Genomic DNA, 22,506 nt, shown 5'->3' with positions numbered 1-22,506 from the left:
CTCACCAGCACTTCAATGAGTGAATTTTGCAGTTGGCTCAGCCCTGACCCACACACTGTCGTTCTGTATTATTAGCGTTTGTAGTTTTTCGCCTCAGTCATCATGGTCACTCTGTGCCAGGCGTACGCACAAAATCAGAAGCTCTGAATCAGAGGTGGTATCCTTTATTTTATAGTAGGTATTCTTCAATTACAAAATCTAGGGAATAACATTCCACCCAGTAGAAATCCAAGCTTTTGGAACTGATGGAAAATTTTAAAGAAAATGTAAGCTAGGTGACTCACGCATAAAATGTGTGATCTCTGCCGATGGTAAAAGTGGAAGACCTTTGCTCCTATGATCAGTCTATTGATTTGTGGTTGATGCTGAACGGGCCAAGAGGTGGGCTTCAATGACACGTCTTTATGGTCGACTTCTTGAAGTTCCAAAACACGGCAGGTTCAATTATAGTATTAGGCAGCTGCCAAGACTGTCAGATTCCCAATCCATGCAGAAGCCTCTCCTGGTGACCATTGCTGTAACGAGGCTGTAGGAATGCACGGTGCATGTGAGCTGCAGTGTTAGCACTGTCCCCATGCATCCCTTTAATCTTTCCAGTTCTACAGCTTCTTGTCACTTGTCACTTCTGATGTGTTGCCCCCCCCCCCCCCCCCCCCCCATATTCATGTGAGAGTGCCTCCCCCACCACCGGCTCACCCCAGCTGTCTTACTTTTTCCTTGTCTTGCCCCAAGCACTTCTGATCCTCCTCTGCAGCCAGGCTGAGCACCTGGACACACCCTGTCCCTTTGTCCCCGTCTCACGCCCTGACCCCGCCACCTGTCCTCAGGCTGCAAGGCAAGTGCAGCCTGAGTGTGTGACCCTTAAAGCTCTGCTCGGGTCTCTTCAATGGAGCCCATTGTGTCTGGGCCAGGTCACAAGTGTGGGCCAATTACTGGGGAGAGGCTGGGGGAAGACTCTCATTCCAAAACTTCTGCCCTCTAGGCCCAGGCCCAGAGGAGGAGATCTGGTCACGTTTCGTTACTGCACATGGGAGATTGAGAAGAGCCCTCAGCCACAAAACCCTTCGTGGCTTCATCTGCCAGTCCATGTTGCACTGTCAGCAGGTTTTCCTGTGAGGTGGAGCGCGCTGGTCACTTTGTGTTTTCAATAATTAATGGTGAGACGTTGGGACTCAAAGGGGCGAGGGGTGAAAATTGTAATCGTTGTTGTAATCCACAAAGGAAGGATTTTAAGATGAGGAAGTTTAAAATGTTAGTTTTTTTCATGGATTGCTTGATAGAACATAAGAAACAGGTTGCAAAACAGGGGGGAGGCCGCTCAGCCCACCTGGTCCGGAGGGTAGATATTGATCCAAGGATCTCACCCAGCCTTGACATAAGAAACAAGACATTATTAATAGAAAGGGAAAAATGAAAAAGGAGATCTTCAAAAGTGTTTTGGGTCAAAAGCAAAATTTGGTCTGGAAGGTAAAAAAAAAACACAAGACAACAGTTTTGGTACAGAGGAAAAAGGTAGGACACTTTCTTACATTTTTACACAATGACAGGGGAAACGACTGTGTTGGAAGAAAAAGTTGTGCCGGAGATCGATTTAGACAAATTGAAACGTAGGCTGAACTGAAATGTGTTAAGTTGCCAGGATCGCAAGAAAAAAAAAAGCATGTTTCCCTTTTGAGGAACGAAAATGACACGGACAGGAGCGTGAAGCTAAGAATCCTGCAATGGCTGGTGTTTGCAAGCGTTTCTTACAGCAGTCTTTGAACCCACGAGCTGACTCTTCCCAGCCATGTGTCCAAAGGGTTCCTGCTGCAACATGTGGAACCATTTGCTCCCAGATTGAGTGTCTTACAGGGTTCCAGATTTTTTTGGGTTGCTGTGATTGGAGTGTTTTGAAGTGACACTTAAGTGCTTTTTAAGGAGCGCAGTCTTTTGGGCATGCCTCGCCACCCCGTAGGGACTGCAGGAGTGTGGCAGGGACGCTGCCGTGATGCTGAGTAAAATTACTGCGGTGGAAGTTGAAAGGCTTTACACTGAACCCTCCCCCCTTTCCCTACCCACCCACCAAACCCACCCTGGCCCGCCCGTCCCCAGCTTCCTCCTGATTGTAGCGACTAAACCACACTCCCAATATAGACCGCCATAAACCGTCATCCCTGATGACAGCGTCTGCCTGGGAGTTTGTAAATTAACCTCAACTACAGCTCATTAGCCAAGGCTTCGGCCTTAAATTGGAAAGCGCGCTGCCTAAGTTCCGAAGGGGGCCTGTTCCTCCTGACTGGGGGGCCGGATTCTCTGGAGCCAGGAATTTGGGATGTTTGGGATTAAACTGGGAGTAATGTGCGCTCAGATCCTCCCCGTGTCACAGCTTAGAGACCAACACCGCCCTTCGTCTTGCTAATGCATTCCACAGATGGGAAAATCTGGACCTGGGCATTCTGTTTCAGGACTTCATTCTTCCCACTTGCAGATTTCCGATGTGTATTTCAACAATCCTGACCATTCGTTCACTGAAAAGTTGCGGCCTGTCCATTTGGCTGCAGCCCTTTAACCAAGACAGCCTGCAGCTGATAACAGAAGTCTCAGGGAATAAGTTATTCTGTGTAGCAAAGTAAGTGAAGTCATCATATTGTGGGATGCTGTGAGAGCCGAGCTGTGGAATGGAGTTCATTGGAATGGAGCAGAACAGGGTGGGATGCCGTTGAATGGAATGTATATGTCTATCCTGAGCCTCTGCCGAATTTGATTTCACTTCAAGTCAGCAATTCTGCCACCCCACGAAAGCCAGTGCTGTCAGAACTCTTTTAAGTGCTTCTCAACTTAGTGTCTTAAACCTTCAGTCTTTGCTTTTGTGGGTCACATGATGATGAAATGTATCGATAACAAATATTTAATGATTTAGGACATTAGACGTTAGGCATGGTATTCATTTATTTTTTCATCAACGTGTCGGAGCTTGATGGATCTCAAAACGGGTGAACCACCCGACCAAGGTGCTGAAACTTAAAAACGACCCTCCTGGGTCAGAACAGAAACTTTCTGTTTGGTGAAAAATGTGCAAGCATGCTCTGTGTTCTCGGTGCGCGTGCAGGTGAAAGCAGTGTGTAGCAGTAAATGGTGCAGCGACATGCGCAAACTGCGCAGCTGGAGGACCCACCCGTCTGCAATGCGGCCCCCTCTGACCCCTCGTGTAACTTCCGGTTCTGTGGCTAAGTCTTGCGTCAGTGCACGGCGTTCAGGGCCGGCGCTGTTGCTTTGATTGCACACCCTTCGATCACGAAAAGTCGAGCCAAACCGTCTTCTTTAACGCTGTGCCCTTGGTTTAGATCTCCTGTCTGGTGCAGTAGCAGCTGTCCTTTAATTAAAGCCCCACCAGACATTTGTCTCGACGCCGAATCAGGCGCGCAGTTCGCCAGAATCGCTGCCGCATTCGGAGGACAGACAAAGGGCTGTGCTCTTCAAGCACTTTCCACCACACTGAGTTCACCGCACTTTTGGTGGAAAAAAAAAGAGAAAAACAAACAACTCATGTAACTAAATGAAAAGGCGACATTGGACACGTCTGTGGAGTTTCCCAGACAGGCCTCCTGCAAGGCTGATGAGCCGCTTTTGCAAGTTCGTTGTCTTTTTTTCCTTGTTAGGGGAAACAAAAAGACACAAGACTGGTGCGTCTGGAGGTACATGGCAAATGTTCTCGGAATGTGACCCGAAATGTTGTTTCTTCTCAGATTGCGACATTGGCAGCCTCCGTCTCCAGCAGTGTTATTCATTCTTCTGTTAAGTGCACCGAATATTGTTGACTGGAAGCTTATTCATCTCAAATCACTGCAGCTCAGACGTCTAGTGCAATAACTAGTTTAAGGCACGTGACTGACCTCTCTCCTGCGTCTCTGTGGGTGTCTGCGATATTTTACCGAGGCACACAGGAGACTTTAGGAGGCCTGTAGCTCCAGGTGTTGCACCACGCACTGGCACACAGCGTTACCCTGAGCAGGAAGCTTTTTCCTGGGGGCGGTGTTCTGGGCTGGAGTTCCAGTAGCAGAGCTGTCCCCTGGGATTGACTGGCTCTCTGGCTGCTTCTTCAGAAGCCGTGCCCTGTAATCAAGCCCTGCAGTCGAGCTGATCCTTTGCGTCGGTCTCACCTCTGCTGACCTTTTTGTTTTCCCTCCCATGATCCCAAATCCAGCGTGAATCTCACCCCCCCATTGGTCAGAGCTTCACGTCAGCTGACCGCTGGCATGTGACGCTCTCATCGGCGTGCTCACGCCAGTGAGACACTGTGGTTACTGCCGCCCCTTTGATCTCCCTACGGGTTAATTGAGCATGGAAAGAAAGTAATAAACTCTGGGAGTTTGTCCAGGGAGGGCACAATGGAACAATGCACAGGCACATATGGGATTCATATCTGTATGCATGTTACTATCTGTGTTGTTACAGGGGGACGGCATTGTTCCTGCTTATTATTTAGGACTTTCTTGCCCGCCAATATTAGTCAAATCCATGTGCTGTGTTTTACAGTTTGGTTTCAAACAGCTGCTTCCTAGCAGGGCCGAGAGGCACAGAGCTCTTGCACAACAGCTGTTACATCGGAGGCTCAGCGCAAATTGGAGGAGAGGCGTGCACCTCCCTGACAAGCCCTGCAAGTGCGCAGGAGGTCGCCGGGGTCACAGTGTCGCCAAGAGAGGCCTGGCTGGCCAGTCCCACCCTGCTCTGGGGGTCATTCAGCCCATTGTGTGCCATTGAGGAGGGAACCCCGGTCCCAGTCGGGTAGTGACGTGGCCCGGGCTCTAACCCACATGGATCATACAGCTCGAGGTCGGCTCGGGCAAGTAGCTGTACTGCTGGCATATTCTTTCTTTCTTTATTTGTTACTGTTTTTAACGGGGCTGAAATCGAAATGTTCTCCAATCAGCCCCACATGGATGAGACCAACGAACGAGACAATCTCACGAACGCGGGGGTCTCCCCATTGAAATGCTGGCAGGACGTGATGGCCTCCGACTACAGAATAATTGTCCCGCATGCAACTTCAGTGCATCTGCTTGAAAGACGTTATTGTGGCCGCTGGGCGATTGCATCAGAGAGCTCCTTTGTTTTTGCAAGAGACTATAATTAAGGGCCTTGGTCAGTAACGAGAGAGAAGGAGAGCAGGAGTGGCTGAGGGAATCAGACACCACTCTTTAAGTGTGCTGGTACACTGCTGAGGGTCTGGGGCCTTGAGAGGAGAAAAAATATTTGGTTTAAGATGATGTTTTCTGTCCAAACAGCTTCTATTCATGGTGGGCCCTTTAGTGTGGGCATTTGATCCCGACTTGCTTCTTAAGTCTAGAAATGTTTTGCCAGGCAGCTTTCCAATTCATGGAGTCTTCCCCAGCCCTCAGCCCTCGTGTGCTGAACTTCAGATGCAGCTCTGTGAGCTCATGCTACACATCGTGATATTCGTAGGACTCGCGGTGGACTGATCCCTGTCCACAAGCCGTATCTCTGTGTGTGTCCTGTGTATTCCTGCTAAATCACAAACTGAACCCTTTTTTTTGGGGGGGGGGGGGGGGGAGGTTAGGAACTCTGTGTTTCCTCCCGTGCTGGTTGATATGGCGGTGGTTTGCTGTGCAGAAGCCTCAGTGTCGCTCTGCCACAGCGTGCCCTCCATGTGGGGGGCCTGGGGGTGAGCCGTGCTGCCTTCTTCCTGCCTGCTCCCCAGCTCTCTCACCCCCCACGGACTTACCATTGCGTGCCCATTCGGCACACACTGCCTCCCCGCAGCACTGTGACGATCCTTTGGCTGTGGTTGTGTGATCTGCAAGCATATAGTTTTTTTTTTTGTTGTCGTCTGATCCAACTAGTTATTTGAGCCTCCCTTTTAACACCTTCTTGTGTATCGCCCACACACCGGTTTGCCTAACCTCCTCTTTTCCCCCTGCATGCCTTTTCCAGTGGAAGTTTGCAATCAGATATGATCTTATACCTAAAAGGAGCAGAGACCCTAGTTCTGTGCAGGTGCTGAAAATTGCGGTGTTTGAAACATGTGGGCGTTTTGGGAGGGTGGGTTTAATCTGTTATTTAGAAAAACTTGTTATTTCTAAACAGGTGAGCAGGTGAAGTGTCCTGGACTCCAGAATGGCAGAATTCCACCACTGCGTATGAAGGTTTTACTGTGTCTCACCAGGGTAAGAGCACAGAGGAATCAGGGGTGCAAAGATGTTGGTCACTCAGGGTGCAAACTGTGGGAAACATGGCCAATTAAAGCTATTGCTTGATTGCTGTGTTAAATAGGAAATGTAGGAAATTACCCTGTAAATTCACTCATTTTTAACAGGGATCATACAGGTTTATCTTCAAAGCGGGGGTGAAATTAAGAAACTCAAGAGCCTTCCCACATAAAAAGTGTGTGTGAGAGGGGGTCCGGGCAGGTTTCTTTTTGAGGGGCATCCCCCTTACAGTATTTTAACTTCAAAGTTCAAAGTTTTTTCCTGTTGTGGGGGTGGGTGGGTTTATGGGTGGTATTGTGATATTGTCTATATATGTCTAAAACGGGGTGGCTTTTCTAAAAAAAAAAAACTGGGTGGTCTTGAGCCACCCCTGCTCTGTGTGTGGGACCCCGGTCGGGACTGAAGCAAGCGTTGAGCGCAGCAGTGAAACAGGGGCGAGGTCTGGGGGCTGCAACGCATTTCCTTCCACCAGAATCAAAAAAATCCACAGCAGACGACTTCTGGGATCTGCTATTAAAGCCTTTTACTCAACTCAGCACCGTACGTCTGTTAATGGCATTAAAAAAAACATACAGGATCATTTGTTTTTTTTTCTCAGCTTCTATTTTTGTTTGACCCCGTACAGTAATAATTATTTACAAATCTCGTTGCCCCTTTTGTTGTTCCTTTCTCTCCTCTGGTTTAGTGGGCTTGTGGTTTCTGTTGCATCTCTCTAGGTTTAGTGCCCATAATAACCGAGCTGAGTGTACGGTCACTGAAATATCTCCTTCAAAGACAGAACAGGGTAGAAACAGACACGAAAGTAATCAAAGTGAGTTAAATCTGCCATGAGCAAACTTCGCTCCCCAGACTAAATGACTGTCAGACTTTATTTTCTATCATTTTTTCCTTTAAAAGGAGAGCTACTGTACATTGGAAGCAAAACATACCCAAGGAATTAAAATGCACACAAACATGCGTGCCTGCATCTAGGATTCTAAGACGGACACAAAATAAATCAAGTTTACATTAAAAAAAAAACAACGTTAATTTAAATAACGATTCAAAACATCAGCCAAGACCTGCAAAGCTAATAAAGAAAAGAAATCAGTCAAGAGCCTGAGCGAAAGGAGAATAAATGGACAACTGCATGTTATTTGAAGCCAGTGAGGTTGCTGTTCTTTGCTGTTCAGTGTTTTATTGAAAGAAACCACTAAACTGGGTCAGTTACCATCTCAATGGATTGTTAATAACTAATGCATCACTTAACTCTCTTCTGCCCCAAGTTGCTGAACACATTACAAATCAATTAAGAACTTGGAGAGATGAGTGACCATAAGGAGTTAACGTGGCGGTCCGCTGTGGAAATGTGTGGGCCAGGACTGAAGACTTTTTTTATAGCGCATCCCTTATCCACCTACACCGCCTAACTGAAGTTAAAAAGAAGCTACATACAAAGCAAAAATATTTCAGTGGTTTAGAAACAACGTCTTGTTGTGTTGTGACCTTGTGCCCTCTTCCGCAAGGACATTAAGATGCCACAAATATCAGTTCTATAAAAAAAGATATATAAAAAGGTGAAAGTGTATGTAGCCTTGGAATAAGCCATAAGCCGAATAACTTAGTCCTTAAGCTTCAGGTGACTAAAGTTTTTGCGGTGTATTATGCTCTGTTTAATATCGTCACCAACAAACTTGAACATGATAGTTAGCTGTTCATCTATGTCATTGACCAGTTTGCATGTTTTATTATTCTCGGGAAGTGGGTCCAGCATAAGCAACCATGTGCTTCCATTTCTGTGGAATTTAGTGATTTTCAAGGAAGAGGCTGAAGACAAAAACATACTGCTGGATAAAGCAAAGTCAGGCTGAAACAATGAGGCGAGAGATTATATTACACATCTTAAGAGTTCTCGTAAATTTCTTCCTTGAACCCTCATGGATTCCAACAAATAAATATCTGTAAAGCTGCAACTAAGCTAACTAAATAACATTAGCACAATTATCTACAAAGGACAGACTTCTTAAAATCCTGTTGTTTAAATAAAAAAAAGAACAAGACTCTGTCAATAAGGATTCTTTTACACTACGAGATAAAAGTTATTTTAAAAAAAGGAAACTTAAAAAACAAATTTGACATAAAGCAAACTCAAACAAAATATTTAAATAAGATGTAAATCACACATGCTCCTCCATTATTAATTATCCAAAACTGACATAATTAAAGTCTGATAAATATAAAACGTTTTTTTTTTTCATAAGCCTTTCATAGTCTCTCAAAACTTCAAATCTAAGGTCCTCTTCTTCACAATATTCTTCTCAGGCACGGCTGGTCATAATTTAACACATAAATAAGATTATTATAGTTTTTTTTTCTCAAAAATTAAATTAAAAAAAGGAAGTTGAAAGAGACACACATTCACACAAAGGCACGCATTCAGGGTGACTTCACACCACCCTCACACTGTCAAAAGATGCTCAGTGAACTCATTTTAGTCCTGAATAATCAAGAGGAATGTTATTATGTCCATTGGAAAATGACTGACTTGTCCCATGCTGAGATCTCTTCACCTGTCTGATGTTGTATGTTCTTCGGATAATGGTTTTAAATGACTGTGTTCTCTCTCTGTCCACTCCTCTGTGAAACCCCTTTTGTCGAACATCTGCTGTCCCGTACTGGATCTGAAGTGTCAGGGATCCTCAACATTAGGGCTGAGAAGTTCTTGTGTGTGTTTTGGAAATCCTGTGTCCTTTTGTTCACCGAAAGTGGTCTGTAGCAGACTTTAACATTACTTGACCAAGGTTATCTGTGGGAAGAGGAGGTACTTCAAGGGTTGCGGGGGGGTGGAACAAGCTACCCAGCCATGTTGCCAAAACTGAAGCCCAGGGTTCCATCAAAGGAAAGGATGGACAAGATCCTTGTACCAATAGTTACCTGGCATCCAAATAAGTTAAAGGGGCGATTCTAATCTTTCTTTTGCTCTTACACTTACACAGAAGGCTTGAACTGTACGTATTTTCTGGGGGGTGGGGAGTTCATCGCTGATGAAGGCAGAAGCAGTTGCCATAGTTTCATGGATGTCCAGGACAAAAGACAGCTGAAGTGGACTAGGTTGCAAGTGTTGCCCCAGTGAATTTCACAGAGCACAGAGTCCGATGTCCTACCTTACCGCCATGACACCTTATATGGGGGAAATCCTCTCATCCAGCATCACAGTCTCATGGCACAGGACAGAGAGGAGAGGACTTCCCGGCTGGGGGGGGGGAGATTTTCACAGGGAGCGGTACTCCAGAACGTTCCCATAGCCGCCTTTTCCCCTGAACAAAAATGGCCGTGAGCTTTGTTCAGAGTCTATAACATATTTCTGAGTTGCCTTCACAGAAGTATGTTTTTAATTTACTCCGAGGTTACTTAATTAGAAAGCTGTTCCTAATAACACCAGCATTAAAAGACTGCGTGAGCTCTGGCAGCGCCGGGGGCCCGTGAGCCCCCACTGCGATGTGTGAAGGCGTTGCTGGTGAGTGAGCGAGTGGGAATTGTGGGGCGCGCTTCTTTGGTCGTGTTTGGCGGGGATGTCGGCTGGAGAGCGTAACCTGAGCGTCGCCGGGGGGAACGGCGTGTCACTCCCGTCGGCCCAGTTTCTCTCGGAGCGCCAGACCGGGGTGGTAAACAAAGCACGGGCTGGAGAGGGGCGACAGACGGGCTGCCCGTTGCTCTGTGTGGACTCTGGCTTGCTCGGTACACGTCCTCCAACGTAGCTCTGGTTGTAGTATGAAAAGCCGAACTCCCTCGTTGGCGCCAGACCCGGTGCGCCGAGCGGGCTCAGATCTCCAGGAGGCCGGTCCCGGGCTCGGAGCCGTTCCCCGCCGCCGCGCTCTTCTCCTCCCCGTTGGCCACTCCGGGCTCGGCCACGCCGTTGGCGGGCGGGGAGGTGCCCCCGCTGGGCTCCTCCCGCTCGGCCTCGCCCTCCCCGCCGGCCTTGCCCGGCAGCGCGCCCTCGGCGTGGGTCTTCTGGTGCTTGCTGAGGTGGTCGCTGCGGGTGAAGCGCTTGTTGCAGAGCAGGCAGGTGAACTTCTTCTCCCGCGTGTGGGTGCGCACGTGGCGCTCCAGCTCGTCGGAGCGCGTGAAGCGCTTGCCGCAGAAGAGCCAGTTGCAGACGAAGGGGCGCTCGCCCGTGTGCCAGCGCAGGTGGGCCTTGAGGTGCGAGGCCTTGCCGTAGACCTTGCCGCAGCCCGGGATGTGGCAGCTGTGCACGGGCTTCTTGCGGAGGCTGGCGGCCGAGGCCCCCAGCCGCTCCAGCTCCTGGCAGTTGGGGCAGTCGCAGGAGGAGCGGCCCGGGGCGGCGCCCCCGTACCCCGACCCCCGCGTCGGCTTCAGCCCCATGGGGTTCTCCATCAGCGAGCCGCTGGGCACGGGCTTCGGTTTGTACATGTCCTGGGGGAGCATGTGCTGGCCGGAGGGCAGCAGGTGAGACGACGTGCCCAGTCCCACGGCGGGGTACGGCGCGGGGTTCAGGGAGGTGAACTCGGACGTGTAGCTGGGGAGCTGGGGGCTCAGCGAGGCCTGGGGGGGGACGGGCTGCAGGGAGGCCTGCAGACCCTCTGGCTGGGTCTGGGCGGCGCTCAGCCAGTTGGTGTTGGGGTGCACGTCCCACCAGGAGGAGGTGGCGTTGGCGGGGGCGGTCGTGATGCCCGGGTGGATGCCGGCTTTGTACCAGGAGCCGTAAGGGTGGGCCATGTCCAGGGAGGTGTACACGCTGGTGAGGCAGTCGGCCGAGGCGTGGGCTTTGGACGCCAGGAGGGAGGGGTCCTGAGACCCGGAGGACGCCTGGAAGGAGTGGGAGAAGGGGTTGTAATCGGCCCCGTAGCCGCCGGAGGGCGGGGGGCTGCCCGTGGGGGTCAGGAGCCCGTTGCCCGTGCTGAAGGAGCCCGAGTAGGAGTCTCCCATCCCGTCGGAGCCCCGGCTGTTCTTGGGGGGCTGGAGGTCGGAGCTGAGGCTGTACGCTTTCTTGCCCGGAGCGTTATTTCCCGTTTTCCCCGGAGTGGCCGAATCCCTGACCGGACTGGAGCTCCCGAACTTGTTGCAGGTAGCGGTTAACATGGCCAGGGGGCTGGATCCGTAGCGAGCTTCCTCCTGCGATGAACAACAAAGAGGATGATTCAGATGAGGCGGCGCGCTGTGGTCACTCAGAGTGCTGTGACATTCCAAAACCTTACCCAGCGGCGGACACCTACTGCGCCACCTGGAGCCCGTACCGGTTTGCGCTACAGTGCTTGCTGCCTGAATCTTCCCCTAAGTGGAGCAATTCCCTGCCCAAAATAACCCCGCCATTCTCAGCCCTGCCTGAGCTTCCAGGAACCCTGATTAGCTCAGAGTGAGTCTTTAACCAGCGCCTGTTTATTTTGTGGGTTTCTTCGTGGGTCCTGTTCCCTTTCATTTCCCCCTCGCAAGCCGATAAACACAATTAAGCCGGATCTGCTTTGTGCAGCGTTTCCGTACTGTCCTAGTTTAGGTGACGCCACTGTAAGTGCCTCAGATTGGAGGAGCGGCAGTCAAGGCGCAGAAAGCAGGGTAATGACAGACCAGCTATCGCAAGTCGGGAGTTTATCGGCGAAGCCACGTCTGGAGCAATCAGCCTTTCCCCCTGACGTTTCTGTTGTAATCGAAAACTGATCCAATATTGGAGATTTCTGGTTAAACCGGTAGATCTGAGTGTCCAGAAATGTACAATTTGCACGCGCGGTGAGGATGGGGTTGTTATACTCTCACAATTCGATTTTGATGAAACTTCAAGGTTATGCTGCCCTGCCAAGTTTTTTGTTTTTACTGGTTTTTGTTCATTAACAGTTGGGTTGGTAGTTCATCTTGATTTTCGTGATAATGGAACCAGACAGGTCTTCGAGACCGTAACTGCACTGCGATGCATGTTTTAGGTGTTCCTCCAGTTTACGTTACAGACAGGAGGTTCCCAGAATTGCTCAGAGAGTAATGCCAGCTGTTCAGAGTGTAGGGTAGACATGGCCAGCTCACAGCTATGAGTCAAGCATGTAATTTTGTTTTTACTGACATATTGGCTTGAAGCTTCCCAGTGTCCTTGAAAATATGTATTTTTAGGGCTGCTGCTAAAGAAAAATAGCTTATGCGCCCACACAGTGTCCCCGGGCGGCATTGTGTTTGTTCGGCTGGTTGAGCTCTCTTCACAGTTCACAGTTACATTATCAGAAAAGTGTTCGGGTGCGGCTGGGGCAGCCCCCCCTTGTCACCGTGAGCCCCCTGAGCTGAGCAGAGCCTCACCTGGCCGTGGGCGCTGTGGGGCAGAGCTCACTCTGGACACACATGTGACGGAGACTCTATACAGTAAGAAGATGCTGTCCTTTGGATGAGATGTAAAACCGAGGTCCTGACTCTCTGTGTTCATTAAAAGTCCCAGGACATTTCTCAAAAAGAGTAGGGGTGTAACCCCGGCGTCCTGGCCAAATTTCCCATTGGCCCTTACCAATCATGGTCTCCTAATAATATCACTGATCTGGCTTCATCACTGTTCTCCTCCCCACTGAGAGCTGGTGTGTGGTGAGTGAACTGGAGCACCAGGTGGGGCTGCACACTGGTGGGGGTGGAAGAGAGTCCCCATTACCTGTAAAGAGCTTTGAGTGGAGTGTCCATTAAAGTACTATATAAGTGTAAGGAATTATTATTATTATTATTATTATTATTATTATTATTATTATTATTATTATTATTATATGTGCGCAGTCCTCCCGGTCATGCCTTGCTGGCCACAGTGGTCAGGGGCGCATTGACTGACCGTCGATAAGTCCGGAGCAATGGAAGAATAATCACTAACTCACTAGAGTGTTTGCTTCATTGCATTCGCTTAATGCTTTTCAGAGTGTGGCGCCTTAAATTAAAACGGGGGCACCAAACCGATGAGCAAAGATAAGGGCTCGGGCCAGGCCTGATGAAAGGAGGAATAGAACCGTTGCTCCAGCGCGGTGCCGGTTATCTAGTCAAACGGTATTTTCCGAGGGATGAGCGAAAAAAGAAAGCCGGCAGGCCTGCAGCCCTGGGACGCTGCAATCCGAGCCCGCTCTCCTCCCAGCGGCCGGTGAGCTGGTTTTAATTGTCTTCCTTGTGCTGCGCTGAGAACAATCCCAGAGGGCAGCGCCTCCGTTATCATGACATCTCCAGTGGAGCTGTCAAGTGTTGCCAGGTCACATGTTCACAACAGTATATTGTTCTAAAACAGCGTCCGTCCCCCCGGTACAGTTTCATACCCGGGTCCTGTCGGCCAAACGAAATAAATATCGGCACTGAAGCAGCGAGCCAGCAATACCAGAGGCAAGGCATGTGTTTGTTTTGAATTGTCAGTTGACAATAACCACTAATTACAAGCTGGGGTACTGGAAGACATTGCAAAGGCTGTGACACATTTCAGGGGATTTTTTGTGTTATAATACTTACAGCCCTAAGTGCATTAATGACTCACAAATGCAGTATGCATGCCCAGTGTCCTTCAGCTGTTGACAACTGCCACACTTGTTGTCATGCACAGCCAGTTCATTTACAATGAAAGGCATGTGGAAAGGATTCTGTAGAGCAGGCATCACAGAGGAACCCTACTGCAGTGTGCGCGCACGCTGAACTACAGAACCTTTTCAAAACCTGTCCGTGTTCTTGTCTTTTGGGCTCTTTATGTTGAAATCAAACTTTTTCTTCATTCCAGGTCATCAGGAACCCACATTCTTCACTCCGCCAGTTAGAACTTTCTCCAAAGTTTGAGCAATTAAAGAAGCATTTTAACTTTTAAGGAAAGAAAGCATCTCTTTGATTTGCTTTGTTTTAAAAAATGGGATGTTTGGCAATGCACGGACTTAATGCTCGCTATCTCATAGGAATGTTAAATCATGGAAAATTGTCCTCATTGCAACGCCGGCAAGACAGACCCCCTTGTACAGAAGAGATAAACATTGTGTGGCAGACTGTGGTGGGCAGCTATAAACCTCGTACAGCCAGCTCAGAAGTACACTGCCTGTCTGCCCACCCCAGATGGATGGATGGATGAAAATGCTTGCAGAATGATGACTGGCAATGACAGGCCATTGCTATTGCTCACTGCTATAATGTGCGCTGGCTGCGAGTCAGTTCAGTGCCTTCCCTGGCTAACAGGAAACTTTCAGCGCAGGCTGGCTTCCGTGAGGCTGTTTTCCCAGGCCAACCAGTTTTTAATTAAACTCGTTACAATAAAAAAACAACAATGCAAACAGCGCGTTCTAATTGAACTCCTCCTGCCGCAATCATCTTTAAGTTCTAATAAAACAGAAACACAAGGAACTGTTAGTCGTTAAATTAATCAAAACCACAATGACTTCAATGGAGCCTGACCCTCCCCCCACACCCCAAATCCCCAAATCTCAACACATTCAACAAAGCTCAGCTGAAGGCTAGCGTGATGTTTATGTCTTACAAGAACACTGGAGTCAGGCAGCTATGCCTTTTTTTCTTCAGTTTGGATTTCTGCACTGATGCCTCACTAATGACGCCAATCTGGGCACCAGCGGGTAGCAGTGTTACGTTTTGTGTAGCATTTCAGCAGGGTGAGTTGTGCGACTGGGTGTCCAGGAATAAAAGGTGCCCGCTGAATTTCATTTGGAGAGGCAGTTGTGGATTTCTTTTGACCCCAGTTGCTTTAAAAGTGTTTCTAGGAAATCATTAAAACCCTGATTAAAACTAACCTCAGAATACTCTAGCTTCAGCAGAGACCTGTGGAATTATATAAATATTCAGCCTGTCCGACAGAAGGCTGGGGGAAACCAGGGTTTTGTCATTTCTTCTGTCATTTGACCTTAAACTATTAATAAAGATGATGGGGATACTGATGATAAGCTACTGAAATTACTGCAGTTCTCAAAGGGGATGAAATAGCCACGGGTTAACTGATAACACTATTGAAGTTAGTAGCTAATCTAGTAACTGAACAGTTCTATTCAAGTAGTTAGCTGCGTCAACATGCATAGGCTGAAAAGGAAGAAGTTAGGTTTATTCCACGCTGAAAGGAAATAGAAAACGTTGTGACTCTTCTTTTCAGTGTGGTATAAACCTGTACCTGCTCCTTTGTGGTTTATACGAAGCGACTTGCTCACTTATAGACAGCACCCTATCTGCACAGCTGGTGTTTCACTGGAGGAACGCGAGCGAAGTACCTTTCTCAAGATTGAAACGCTATAGTCTCGCCGAGGACTAAACCCAACCGCTACTCCAAACGATCATCGTTTCATTGTCCACTAGCCCCTCTAAATCAGAATGTACTCAAGATACGTGAGCCCCATTTCCCAAACTTACAGAAGTAACCGAGGACTGAACCTATACTAAACCCATCCATAATCTGTTTTCTCATGTAGAAAAACACAAGTCGCACAAAATTCAGTTACTAGCCGTTTGCTAATACTAAGAGGGCTGTAAAGTGCCCTGTAAAAGTCGTCCAATGTTTTCATCCTCATAAGACGTACCCCCTCCGGACAGTAACGTATAAAATTAAATGAAAATATGACCGAAAGTACCGTACAGATTGTACCGGCCTTGCTTAATGCGATCTACTGTGACTTTGTGAATGCCATAAGTTATAAAATGAAATGCGCACTGCGTTTCCGCACAGAAGGACACGGATTGTAAATTTAACAGTGTAACCTCCAAACTCCCCAAAATAAAGTTGCGTAGGAATCCGTTGTCATCACTCACACAAAGTATACAAAATCCAAACGCCGTGAATGCTATCGCTGGTTGTACAGCTCTGCTTCGCAAGCGTTCTCTTATGTTATAATGTGAAAATGGTTGTCCTTCGGCTAACATCCAGTTCACCACTTCCAGTTTCAGATTTTATTAAAATATTCCTACAGGTTAAGAAGCCTAAAACATCCATAGGGGCTCAGATAGCTCGCTGATATAAAAAAAAAACACACACACAAAATCTGCTTTGATGGTAAACTTATTTTCGCTTTTCAACCAGTTTTCACGGAAATCTTCGTTCATGACCAAAATGATTCAATACAAAGAAATATTTTGCTCAGCCTAAAATAATAAAGCTCTTCTACCGTCACCCCATTCAAAGCCTAATCAGAGCATCTGATCTCATTGTAGTGGCAGAGAGAGACCCAGCAAGACGTCTCTCTCGATAGCGAACAACGCGATGCTTCTCTGTGCACAGTCTAGATTACTTTCTCAGCCGTACAGAACTCCTTAAAAACGGTAGAAAAACAGTAGAAGAAGAAAAGTAGAAAAACAACCTTACATAAAAGCGCGGACACCTGGAAACGAGTGAAAGTGGCCCACCGTCTCTCTGACACGCCCTCTGTCCCTTCACACATGCCGGGGCGGCGTGACCGTCCGAGTCAGGAGAAAGGCATTTTAGTGTTTCCGAGCGCTCGACTGCTCATCCTGGACCGAAAGAGCTGGCCGAAAGACTGATTACTCATAACACGGTGTTTTTCCAGTCACCGAGTCATATACTGCATACAGATATATTCAGCATTTTCCTTTTCTCTGTCGAGCATTATCTCAAAGCGCTTTTCAACGGGTCACTATCCTGCACTACGCCGACCAGAGCAACGACAGGAAAAGACAAGGACGTTTTGCAATAGGCCAAAGGCTATTAGGACCAACCAGGTTGTTTGCATTTCAGCAGATATGTGCTAGGAGGATCTCCCCATTCGTTTTTTTTTGGAAGACGCCAGGATATCAACTTTAACAACATGCAGGGCTCTGCAGCTTGTTCCAAACCCCCACAACCCTTTGTGTAAAGGAACCTCCCCTGTTCTGATAGGAGGATCTCATCCAAATATTTATTGGAAGACACCAGGATATCAGCTTCAACTTCAGTTTAGTAGCCTGTTCCTCGTGTTTTTCATTTGAAAAGTGCTTCTTTGTAAAGGGATGAGTGGGAGGCTGAATCTAAATCACTATTTAGTTGTGAATTTAATCTTTCTCGTTAAATAGAAGTCACGGCACATACTGAAACCCTAACATTTCCGGGCCTTAGGAGATTTTTTGGAACCCGTTCATAAAACATTTAAATAATCCAAGAGATTTACAGCTGTGTTTTCGTCACGCGAAAATGCGTCGGAATTCTTAAGGCGCCGCAAAGGAAAAAAATCTCAATGCTTGTTTTATAATTTTGACAGGCATGAAAATATTTTTTGATTTTATTTGAATGGAGGCTATACAGTAATTGAGTCGTAACTTTAGTGTGACCGGGCCCCTGTGCCTTCTTCTTACTCTTGTTTCGGGATATTTTAAGAATAAGAAGAAGTCTCTGAAACTAAAGTAAAGTTGTTAAATGCAAAAGTGACATTCACGCAGCCACTGGCTGAGGTGTGTTTCCGTCTCCCCAGCCACCCTGTACTGGATGAAAGCGGAAGATGGATGGATTCATTTTAATTGATTAACCGATGGATGAGCTAACTTTGTGCTTCGATTTAGATTTACGACGCGTGTATAATTTTATGATATCTGAAAAGCCTACACCCCCGAGACATTTTCGGCAGGAGAGCGGATGTGTAAGAGTTTGTTAGGAAGGCGTTTATAACGCGTCTGCCGTTCAGAACTGCAGGCCCACACGATGTAAGCCACGCTGTTGGGCTCTTTTCCGTCTGGCTGTTTTTAGCTATGAAAGTTGTCCGCTCCAGTGCCAAGCTTTAGGTTAGCCTTTAAAGCTGTGATGTATTAAAAGGCTATATTACGCATTTTTATAAATAGCTCTTAATCACCGAAATACCCCGTCGAGCAAAGCTTAGAAAACCTCATTCTGCCTCCACCATGATCTCTCCACTTCTGATCCTGCGGTTAGCGTGACGTATCCTACCGCTTTAGCTCCGTTTCCAGGTTAATTGCTCTCCATTAAAAAGCTAAACGGCGGGGTTTAAGTTGTCAGTAATGCTTGTCTTTAAAGCCCTTTTCCGCGTGCGGTTAGCTAGTTCTTTTGCGCTTAGGAAATGTGCTTCTGCAATTACAGAAATGTCTGTCTCCCCTCTCCCGTCGCGCCCTCCAGCTCCCTGCGGATAATGTTGTATGTACTTGCGTTTGCTTGGAGTCGTTTTTATACGTTTTATTTTATGATCCGACGGGTTTAAATCCTACCGGATCCTTTTTTTTTCTCTCTCATGTTTCTGAAAGTTTTAAGCGGAAAAGATCTTTAATTTCTTGTACATTAGTAGACCCCCCCTGCACACACCCCTAAAGCAAACACGAAGGAAAAGGCGCTGGTTGGGGCTTCGACCGTGGACTGTCTCCGCTTTGTCTCATCGCGCGGCCGGGAAAGAATGTTTGTTCGGGTTCTGTCACCTGTTAGGGGTCAAAGCTACGTCACGCCCGTCCACGAACACTGCAGATAATGCTCTGAGAAAATTCGATTTTTATATAAGCAAATGCACGTGTTCTTGTTTATGTAAAACCGTTTTTAAGGCAAGACATGTCTTTTTTTTAATCTGGTATTTCTGTCGGATGGAATGCCCGCGAGTTAAAAAAGGCAGAAATAAACAAGGTGGACGCATTTAAAGAAATAAACAACCCTCTTGCCGGCCCAGCCTTCTTCCTGTGCCCTGGACAGTCGAGCGTTTTTGTTGTTATTCCTAGCTAATTCTGAATTAACAGGCTCCTGATGTGCAGAAGCCTATGTTGTTCGCCTCTGGGAATTTCGTGGAAGCCTTATCGTGGTCAAATCCTTTAAGTACTAAAATGTGTAGGCTCTTACCCACCCACAACACAGGATGTCCCGATGGTTCGAATTTAGATACTTTGTTAAGGCCTCTAGGTGTTCGATTTGCAAAATCATCAATTTATCGCATCATCGAGTTTCAGATTGAATACAAAGCAACTGTCAGCAAACTTTTATAGACATAGGCTGGTGTATATGTTGTATCATGTACATAAACTTTTGGGGTGACATTTTACGTATTCCTTTTCAAGTCTGCGTAGCTAAAACTAAAAAAAATAACATTACTAAACTAAAAACTAGCATTACTATTCACTACAAAATTCCTACAACCTCTGATCAACAAGGACATGCTCGAGAAAATAGTTTCAAATATACGTTTACACTCCAAAGAAAACTGGAGAAAACAATTTACTTTTCGAACAAAAAAAAAACGCACGTTGTGTGTTTTAAACACAACTTGTATTTGTCCTGACTTAAACTCGTGTTTAGAAAAAAAATAGTTCAAATCAAAATGCTGTTGTCCTAGTCTGAAAACCAATTTGTTGTGCTCAACACACTTTTTCAGTGTGGTGAAAGAGGGACTAAAATATTATTGGTTTTAAACACACGACTATTAAAACATTTAAATCTTTGCGGTTTGTTGCTTTTAAGCCTTATGATTGAAACTGTAACCTGCCAGTATGAGTCCATAAATATGAACACTGAACAAACCCTATTAGCAGGTCAAGAATATTTGTTTCTGTCTTAAAAAGTTCAAAAGCATTGCGTGACCCAAAACGAACACCTCCGAATTACAGCAAGCAAATTTATATGAAAACATAACATATCTAAGCGTTGTATATCGTTCTCCCTGTCCAGGAATAATTTGTTAGCGCAGGAAACGTCTCCAATCATATCTGTCTTCATTCCCGTTGTGTGACACAAAACCTGTAAGCTTAAGCGTAATGTATTGCAAATTGCTTACTTGAAAAGACCTTAAATATCAACAGTATTTAGCCCGAGGCATAACCGTGCTTCTCTTTCTTTGGATCTTTAAAGTGAAGGGGAAAAATAATCACAGCCATTACTGACTGCTCGTATAATCTTTGCAAAGCATCCCCAATTTATTTTTCCAAATTAATGCTGGACGGATATTCACATTCACTGCTCCGGGGCAGGCGCGTGGTAGGGGGTCGCTAATAAGGACACACATTGCTGCTCAAAGCGCGCGCACAGGCTTTGATTCCTCTGCCAGGTGGGGGTCTGTCCGCGGAGAAAGACCGTGGCCCTTCCTGCGCTGTCCAGTCGGTGGACACGCCCGCTTTTGGGCCAAATCGTCGACCCGGGGACTTCAAGGGAAGTAGAAAAGGAGTTTGTCCCTTTTCGTCCGTGTTTATGAGGTCAGGTCAGGCCAGTCCCGTGAATGCGCGCTAGCGTTAAGAAAACAACACAGAACATGAGTAAACTTTTCGACGCCCGTTTGGCAGGAGTGTCCCAAGTCCTCTTTTCTCAGAGAACATAATGTGTTCAATGAACCTAGTCATCACCTTAACATCGCAAAAAAAAAAGAAAATCGTAAGAACGAAATATACTGAACATAGTAACTTTAAAACTCTGAACACGGGTTCGGTCTCCCGTCACAATTTTCTTCTACACGAAAAATGAGCAGCAGCACGTCGCGGTGTACCTAATAGACGCTGTTTGTGATTAAGTTGTTTAATGGCTTAAGTGGAGGTTTACAACAAACGCTAACCGAATTTACAGAAAAGGCGTCTACAGCCCTTTATCTGTGACCAGATGGGCTGTTCACTTGTTAATGCTCCGCTGTTAGCTGCTGCGGCGTTATCGCACAACTTCAAGGGGCCGCCGTTTCTACAACACTCGGGGTAACTAACGCTGCCTCTCCGCCTCGGGTAAAATTGATCATCGCGAACTCAAATCGAAACCGGTAGCTACGTTATTGCAGTTTCGTTAGTAGACCCGGTCACTCAGATACCGCCCGGAGACGCCTGGGGTTCCTCTGTTGCCGGGGGGTATCCGAGAGGCACGTTGTGGTGTCTGGGCACAGTCTCGTCGCGTTCCATCGCATCGTTTGGCGCAGGAGGTCTGCGCGCAATCGGCTTTTATAATTAGGTCTTTGCCAAGCTGTAACGATTATATCACCTCTGCAGATCCACGGCAAGCCTAGCCAATCGGTCGAAAAAAAAGGCTTTTAATTGAAGACAGTCAGACAGCTCGGACAAAACAACTAATACTTCTCCAAGAGATGATATGTTCTGTTTACTCCTTTAGCAGGATCCGATGTTAACGTGATTATTTACACACACAAACACCAAAACTGTTTTTAAAAACCTCTGCTTGAGCCAGATATTATCTGCAAGTCCCTAGTCTGAAGAGACAACTGAAATCGTTATGAATTCACACGGAAAAGAAAACGGAATTAGCTCTAGTATACAGCTTACCTCAAACAAACAAGAGCTCAGGTAAAAAAAAAAAAACACCCAATATGTTTTTAAAAAGAATATCAGACTTACTGAACGTGAAAACAAATGTACACCGCAAAACATGTTAAATACACGAAAGGATTTGTCCGTACCTCTAACATCGACGCTGCCATCCCTGAGATAAATCCCAGCTCTTTTTTTGTAAAAAAAAGTGGGCTGTTAGTCTCTTCTGCAGAAACAGTCCCAGGACCTTTGGTGTAGCTACTGCAGGAGCGCGGAGACTTGAAGAGGGACGCAGGACCCGCCTTCTAATTGCGGGGTCCGCTGCCTTTGAAGCACCGCCAGGAACCAATCGGACAGAGAGAACGAAACTCCGCGGCTTAGATTCACTGCTCCTTCCCCCTGGGGGTTCAAGGAAGGACGGAAACCCGGGAGAAGGGGGAAAAACGAGGGACGCAGTTGCAAATAGGAATCGCTAGCAGCGAGGGGAGGAAAAGGTTTCCAGTGCGCGAAGACAAGAGGCGACGCGCCGGGCGGTGCGGGGAGGCGAGACCCGCCAGCGCCTTCAACCGGCGGGGGCAGCCTGTCAGACAGCACCGGGGGTCACAGGGCGCAGAGCCGAGGCTTGGGGGTTCACGCTGCTGCCCCCAGTCGTTCACGTGTATTATTTATTCGGCAGGACAGCCGTTTGCCCAGGCTGCGTCTTGGACCGTCTAGAGCCCGAAGTCTGACCTTGTCGTCTTTTTTTTTTTGTTGAAAAAAAAAACAGTTCTACTTTGAAACCACCACTGTTAGGAGTGACACAGAACATCTGCCCGTCTGTCCAAATAATCCAAGAAAGTGACACACAAAATGGATCTCGGTGACGAAGCGTCTGTTCACAGCCTAAGCTTATTAGGTCTGCGAGGACCTGCATTTCGACCCCCATCTCCTTCCTGCATAAGTCCCGCAACAGTCTAATAAATTATTCCTATTACACCTAGACAGCAGTGGTACCTACTGTAACAGAATGACCGTCTCTCAGAAGACGCCGTGGTTTATGGGGTGGGTGAATATTAATTAGCTATTATTTCATGACTCATTGTGATGTCTCCTCTTCACTTGTCTGTTCCACAGTGCTGTTTACGATGATAAAGAAGTCAACAAAAGCACTTCTTATTTTAAGCAAATGTATTATTTAAATCAGTGTAAT

General features: G+C 47.1%; 1 protein-coding gene across 1 annotated transcript; it reads right to left on the bottom strand.

The window, feature by feature from the left end:
- Positions 1-7,057: 7,057 nt before the first annotated feature.
- Positions 7,058-21,593, bottom strand: sp7 (Sp7 transcription factor). The gene is made up of 2 exons (XM_015344051.2): positions 21,467-21,593; positions 7,058-11,318 (listed from the first exon to the last, which is right to left on the bottom strand). Exons 1-2 carry the CDS (start codon positions 21,485-21,487, stop codon positions 10,008-10,010), a joined length of 1,332 nt encoding a protein of 443 aa, XP_015199537.1. The 5' UTR covers positions 21,488-21,593; the 3' UTR covers positions 7,058-10,007.
- Positions 21,594-22,506: the final 913 nt, after the last annotated feature.

This window comes from Lepisosteus oculatus, chromosome 1 (genome assembly GCF_040954835.1).
Source record: "Lepisosteus oculatus isolate fLepOcu1 chromosome 1, fLepOcu1.hap2, whole genome shotgun sequence".
Lineage (NCBI taxonomy): Eukaryota > Metazoa > Chordata > Actinopteri > Semionotiformes > Lepisosteidae > Lepisosteus > Lepisosteus oculatus.
Note: the sequence above shows the minus strand (reverse complement) of the source record. Positions and strands in the feature narration are given on the sequence as shown.

Excerpts from the sequence above, each read along its gene's own strand:
- sp7 (XM_015344051.2), bottom strand. The coding sequence starts at position 21,487 with ATGGCAGCGTCGATGTTAGAG. Across the intron at positions 11,319-21,466 it reads TGGCAGCGTCGATGTTAGAG|GAGGAAGCTCGCTACGGATC; the intron begins GTACGGACAAAT and ends TGTTCATCGCAG.